Raw genomic sequence first — 7,142 nt, 5'->3', positions numbered from 1 at the left:
TCCCCTCAGTCCCCCATGGCCCAGGCCGGCCTAGCTTAGCTGCAGGAAGGGCAAAGTTCGGTGTGGATTCTGGCTTGGTTACATAAACTGCAACCTCACCAACCTCGTCTTCCTTCGCCATCTTTTCCTCCCCCAAAGCTCCCTTACTTCTCCCGCTTATGCGTCTCTCAGTCCTCCATACGCCAACCGGGACCGTACCAAAACGTCCACGTGTGTCCTTACTGGGCTTCCGTATGTGGGAGTTCCTTTTTCCGACCGGCTCGCTGTAGTCTTGAAGGGGGTTAGCTACTCGGGGCTGGACCATGGGGAACCACAGCACAGCGGGACAGAGGGACAGACAGGGAGGGATAGATGGAGGGATGGAGGGCCGCCGCCGACCTGCGCAGGGAGAGCAGATCCTCTGGCCTGACTGAGGCAAATAGTCCGTTTGTCTCCGCTTGTCACGATATCCGTCCATCCGTCGTCACGTCCTCCTCGTCGCTCCATCTCTCCCTCCCCTCGTCTGTCCGTCCCTCCATCGCTCCTCCGCCGCCATCTGTCCGCTCGGGGGGCCTGAAGGGGCGCGGGGCTAAGAGAGGAGGGCCTGTAGTCTCTGAGGATAGTGTTCTTTATGTCATTCTTTCTCTCTCTCGCTCTCTCTCTCACTTTTTACACTCGCGTTCAAAATACTTTCTTTGTCATATGTTCAAAAAAACACATGCTCATACTAACACATACAGTGTCACATACAAACAAACGCCCCGTCGGTCAAACACTGGTTCAGCTGTCTGTCTCTCTCTCTCTTTCTGTCTCTCTCACACACTCACACACGCACGCACGCATACACACACACACACGCACGCACACACACACACACACACACACTGTGAGGCTCTCTGTGGAGGTCAGTTCTGGGGGCGTCTGTGCTATGTCCCATCTTCCTCCTCTGCCTCCGAACAGTAGTCCCGCCCCTGCGTGCACACACACACACACACACACCACAGATGAAAGAAAAAGAAAGTACAGTGATTGAAGAGAGGGATAAGAGAGGCAAGATAACATCAGACCTAGATTAAATAGCATTTGCAAATGCATTTCATGGTTTGCCTTAACCTAGTTTGGCACCAAAGTCAATTAAGCATGCTTAGTGACAACTTCCACGACACTATCCGAATTGTCCTGACGCGGCAAAACCCCACCCACCTAGCACTCCAATCAGGTTTAAACAAACACCGATCTATTTGCAGCTACCGATGGAGAAAATATTGAGGGCAGCCACGTTGTTTTGTTTCCTCCATCAAGATACAGAGCTAACTCAACTACTTCCTGTTGTCTATATCATCCCCAGAGTCTGTCCGACGTTCTGCTTCCTTTCAACACACTGTATTCAACCCCGTCTCTCTCTCTCTTTTCAAAAAAGGCTGCCTCAGTTGCACAATGAAAAAACACTGACATAGGATTTGTTTTAAGGGAGGAATGAAGGAGAGATAAAATCAAAATGCAGCTCCTGAAGCCAAATCCAACCACTATTCACTGTTATTTCACCCTACTACCTAACCTATTGTCAGGGACTAAAGCCACTGGATGGGTATAATTCAGGTAGTTGACTAAAAGTGGTAATTGTTCATCATTGCAGTGATAACCTATTCCTCCCCCACACACATGCATAGTACGCATAATTTAAGGTTTTAGGCGCAGGAATGTCAATGTGGACTAATGGTGTTGTTGTACAGCCTGTCTCTTTAAATGTTAAGACCCAGCTGTTTCTTTAAATGCTCAGAGACCCACTCCCTGCCCTCATGCACACACACCCCCACTACCAGGAGCGTGCGCACACACACACACACACACACACACACACATAAGCCCCCCCTCACCTTCTCAATCTTCTCATCCAGCATCCTGAAAAATTCCTGCTGGCTCTCTGACGTGTGAATACTGAGAGGGAGAGAGAGAGCGGGAAGGAGAGATAGAGGGAGAGAGAGAGAGAGAGGGAAGGAGAAATTGAAATGGAGCAAGAACGAGGGGGAGAGGAAGTTGGAGGTTGGAGGGGAGGAGAAGAAGGGAGGCAACAAATACATCATGAGAATTTTCCATTACACCCCCCACACAGCACCAGCACACACACACACACACACACACACACACGCACACACACACACACACACACACACTCCTCACTACAGTGTGAGAAAACCTTGGGTTGAGAAGCTGTGGAGGAATTTAAATTATTAAATTATTTTATAGTAGAGTATTAACACCGTCTCTAATCCGAAGACTAAATACTCTACAGCCACCAGCAACCAATATGGTAATCTACACAGACTCATCACAAGACATAAGCACACACACACAGACACAGACACAGACACAGACACACACACACACACACACACACACCCACACCCACACACAGAGTATGCAGTAGGCCAAAAGGCAGCACTATAAAAGCCAGAAGCAAAATATACAAATATCACTTACTTGGTACATAATAATATTAACATACTGATTTGGATCTTAAGAGACAGTTATGAATTAATAATTTATTAGCAATATTTGTGGGGAAAGTGTGAATGCTATTAGACATGAAAAAGCCCATCTGATCATATAATATATGTGCATATATGCATACATATCCAGTCTGTATATACAGATATATACAGACATGCTGCTGGCCACTTACTTAGTCTTGTTGACGTTTGCTCCAGCGACCTCTTTGTGCTGTTTGCCCCTGTACTGCACACTACTCTTCTCCTAAAAGAGAGAGACACACACACACACACACACACACACACACACCATTAGCTCTCATTACCAGCTGATAAAAAATGGCTGAAAAACAAACAACTCATATCAGCAAACAGTCACACCGCTGAAAGCATACATCACTTCAGACCTGCAACACCAAATCAATTCCTCTCCCCTCTCTGGCACTCCACAACAGTCTCAGACTCAGGACATGGGGAATGGATGTAGGCCAGGTACAATGGGTTATTCAAACATAGTGGACGGTCACCTTGCATAATTTCCAGCCCACGTTTTTCCAAGCTTCGTGTGGAGGTTCCTGTGAGACTGAAATGTTGCTGCGATTCTAATTCGGGTTGGTAAATCAACCGAAAATACACCAACCTGCACCTTTCACACCCTGCCATCAATCTTTACTCTTTCAGCCGGCTCCTGTATATTCAGTGAATTCCTCTCTGAAAGGGAACACCTACAATAATGACAAGTGGTGAGAAACAAATACTGGTTTGACCACGTCTAGCGGCTGTGGGCTGCGCTGCCCTGGTCTAGATCCATATTAAGAACCAGGATGCTTCTCACTGCTGGTCTGGCCAGGCAGAGCGGAGGGAGAGCCTGGCCTGCGCTGGCCAGGATCCAGGCCTGTTGGCCGGGGTGTGAGAGTCCAGGAGGCTGGGGAGACTGACCTGCTTTTCTGGACACGCAACCTGGCTCCTACTTCACGCCACCTTATTTTGGGATTCAATTAATTAATACGTTGTTCAGGATATAAATGGATGCAAGCCTTATATTTTGGGCTTTGGTGAGGTTAAATGTGAACTGCTGAACCCATAAAGTATTTATATCATTTTCGTCAAGAGGGATGGGATAGTCTAGAAGTTATTTGTGAAGTTATTATCACCGAATTACTTCACAAATGACAGTATATCAAACATGAGGCATGTTTATGCAGAAAAATTCATTGTTTTGCATTGTTTTTGGAGCAGAGAGGGTTAAACAGACTGAGAGAGCGGCCCCCACATTCCAAACACACCAACATGTTGTCTCTACCTGCTTGTGAGGCACCAGTTTGAGTGTGTGTGTGTGTGTGTGTATGAGAGAGGATGTGTATGTACTGGTTGGGGGGGGTGGAGGAGGTGTGGATGTATGCGTTTGGCACAAACATTCGTCTGTTTGCTTGAGCTGATGAACTGTCAGGGAGAGGTCTGCCTTCGTGTGTTGTTGATGGGCTGTCAGTGGATGGTTGGTTGTGTGTGTGTGTGTGTGTGTGTGTGTGTGTGTGTGTGTGTGTGTGTGTGTGTGTGTGTGTGTGTGTGTGTGTGTGTGTGTGTGTGTGTGTGCGTCTCTCACCAGGTTCTCCTGGTTGCGTGCATTCACCCGGTCTTCTTCTCCTCTCATGTACTTCACCTCCTCCACTCCCTTCATCTTGTATTCGTCTGAGCAGAGAGAGGGTTGCAGAGAGAGAGGCATGATGATTAAAGGAGGGAAGGAGAGGCAGGGGGCAATAAACAACTGCCTGTATTTATCAGGCCTCTGCCAGAAGAAACACTGACCAGGTCTCCTCTGTCCATCCTAGTCCATATGATCTGAAAGGCTAAACTAATTTAACTATGTCATATCGGCTTCACTGTACGTACATTCACTGTATCATATACAAATTTCCAATCGCTATTCATTGATTCCAATTAGCCGGACCAAGTTAATCCAATAACTAAATTCTGATACAGTGTGTTAGAAAGGGCACATGACAGCTGAAGCATAGGTAGGAAGACCAAGACACTCATCTCCGCTCCCTTTTGGCTATAGCTACTCATCTGAAGGGAGAGAGGAAGCGAAAAAGAGAGACTGAGAGAGCAAGAGGGAATACATGTGTAATGCTGTACGTGAAGAGAGAGAGAGGAGAAAGAAGAGAAAAGAGGAAAAAAAAGGAGAGGGAATAGATAAGAAGGAGCAAGCTGGAGGGGATTAAAGATCAGTTGAACAGCTTCTAGGCTACACAGACCGCTTAGACAGAGAAGACGAGCTCTGTGGAAATGCGAGTGGCAACACTTCCACAAGACTGCGCCACCACATAGTGCCGCACAGCGATATAATCACAAACACCGAGCAAGCTTAAAGGATTCACGTGTAACATTTTAACATCAATAAATCATTACCACATGAATTCTGAGACATTAGTGTAATTACTGTAAACAAACGAGACCATCACCGAGAAGACCGGCAGTCTCTATACCAGCCTCTGCACTGTATTTAACACTGTGCGCCACCGGGTCGGGTTCTGTGGGAAATTCGCTGCACTGCTTTATGGCAAAAAGGGAGATTGCGTGAAGTCACAGAACAGCAAGTGAGACGCTGTTCTTCCAGCGCATAGTTTCAACTTCATGTCAGCTTACTCGTCGGAATGCATATCCGCTGTTATCAAGGGCTGCTGTTGCCCTCTCAAGCGTGGCATCATTTTTCGGTCCCAAATAAAGGACTATGGATCCCGCCCCCCCTTTCTGTCTAACATGAAAAGGGGTGAAACTGATTGCCTTTAACTACGTCCAACACTAATATTGACTATTTTTGCTTCCTCTATTATGTGTGTTTGTGTATGTGGATTCTGATGGGTTTTGAAGCTGCAATGAAAAAAATGAAATAATGGCAGCCATACTTAGCTTAGCATTCCAGCAGTTCATGGCTTTGTGAAGCAAGGATAACATAGATCATAAGGAGGATAACACACTATCCGCCTCATGGTTGTTGGCGAAATAGTTTAAAAAAATTCAATAACACCTTAAAACATGTAATAACTTGGTCATATGTCATTTCTACTTACATTATTTCACTCATTTTAAAAACAGAACAATTGGCAAATGAGATCCAAAAATCCCAGAAAAAAAAAAAGTATCCAGATGTAATCCGATGGCCCAGAAATCACGACACTTGAGGACTATTAGCTTATTTCCTTATTCTTGCTTTTCAAAACAAACACACATACACAGCAACAGGAAGGAATGGTGTTCATGGGAAATCACGTGGTTTTAAGTTTGAGAAACACTAGCGCCAACAACACCACTGCCATGACTCATGACTCACTTGTTTATGGTAATTAAACGGCACCTTTAAATAAGATTGCACCCCACCCAAACCTTGAGCAGAACAATACAGGCACCTAGGCATTTCTGCTGACTACCTGGTTGCTTGACATTTTCACATTATCACTGATAAACCGGCCGAGACGCTGATACACACACAGACGTGGAGCCGCGGACAAACACCCACCTCCGCCTTATCTGTTGCACACTTTGTATTTTGCCCTCGCTCTATCAAGGGAGAGGGAGAGGGAAAGGGCACCTGTGTTATGCAGTCTGTCTGTCTGCCTGTGTATCCGTCTGTGTTTCCATGTGTCTGTCTGACTCTCCGTCTGCACCGCCTTGTACCCAGCTGACAGCTTCACTCCTCCTTCTCTCGCTCTGTCACTCTCACTCCATCCCTCTGCTCTGCTCAGGCACTCCAGGAGGGAGCCTCGCAATCCAGTCTGACACCTGGATCACCTGTGTGTTTAAGCGCCAGTGTGTGTGTGTGTGTGTTTATGTCTGTGTCTGCCTGTGTTTCTCCAGTGTCTATGTGCGTCACTGCAGAGCGCAAAACACGGGCTTCATCATCATCTGTGAGACAAACACCGTTGATTTGGAATGTTTTCAGCCCCAGTGAACTCTGTCCTCACACAAAGAGACAGACAGAGAGAGAGAAAGAGAGAGAGAGACAGAGACAGAGAGAGAGAGAGAGAGACAGAGAGACAGAGAGAGAGGGAGAGACAGAGAGACAGAGAGACAGAGAGAGAGAGAGAGAGAGAGAGAGACAGAGAGAGAGGGAGAGACAGAGAGAGAGAGAGACAAAGAGAGGCCTGGAGGATATAAAGAGGAGGAGGAGAGGAGAGAAACAAATGCTGTCTACTTTTCGGTTGCTTGTCTCGGGAATGTAAACGAGCCGGAGCAAACCAGCTCCTGTCTGAACATGCTGACACACACACACACACACACACACGCACACACACCCTTTTAACACTCCGCAGGCTCACCAAACTAAGCTCTGCTTTGTAAACATGAAGTGCATAGGGTGCTGTAAGAGGAAACTGTATTAAGAGCCATTTCCTCCTCTCTGCTACATACTAAAGGAGCAATCCACATAAATTTCAAACTATGTATTCTGTACCTTGAAGTGGACACAAATGAGTAGGAAGGAGTAAATACAGCTGCTGCTGCTGCTGCTGCTGCTGCTGGCTATGTAAATAAATCCAAATGGACAGTTTTAAGCAGAAATTGGGAAAATGTAATTGTGTCATTTGAGTGAGCTGCAGCTCATAAGTTGAACTGTTTGAAGATTGACAATACGCTCTGTTCCTATTTCAGTTTATTCACCAAACTTAATGTGATGGA

The 7,142-nt window shown here is 46.3% G+C and overlaps 1 protein-coding gene across 2 annotated transcripts in view; it reads right to left on the bottom strand.

The window, feature by feature from the left end:
- The window catches only part of LOC139929153 (uncharacterized protein C1orf21 homolog), a 24,154-nt gene continuing 17,012 nt past the window's right edge, over nt 1–7,142 (bottom strand). For both annotated transcript variants that reach the window (XM_071921959.2, XM_071921958.2), the window contains 4 exons: nt 4,072–4,157; nt 2,663–2,733; nt 1,857–1,917; nt 1–950 (listed from right to left, as the gene is read on the bottom strand). In XM_071921959.2, coding sequence (XP_071778060.1) covers nt 906–950; nt 1,857–1,917; nt 2,663–2,733; nt 4,072–4,157 — 263 coding nt within the window. In that variant the 3' untranslated portion in view covers nt 1–905. The remainder of the gene's footprint in view (nt 951–1,856; nt 1,918–2,662; nt 2,734–4,071; nt 4,158–7,142) is intronic.

This window comes from Centroberyx gerrardi, chromosome 9 (assembly GCF_048128805.1).
Source record: "Centroberyx gerrardi isolate f3 chromosome 9, fCenGer3.hap1.cur.20231027, whole genome shotgun sequence".
Classification (NCBI taxonomy): domain Eukaryota; kingdom Metazoa; phylum Chordata; class Actinopteri; order Beryciformes; family Berycidae; genus Centroberyx; species Centroberyx gerrardi.
The sequence above is the reverse complement of the archived record's forward strand: the minus strand, read 5'-3'. Positions and strand labels throughout refer to the sequence as shown.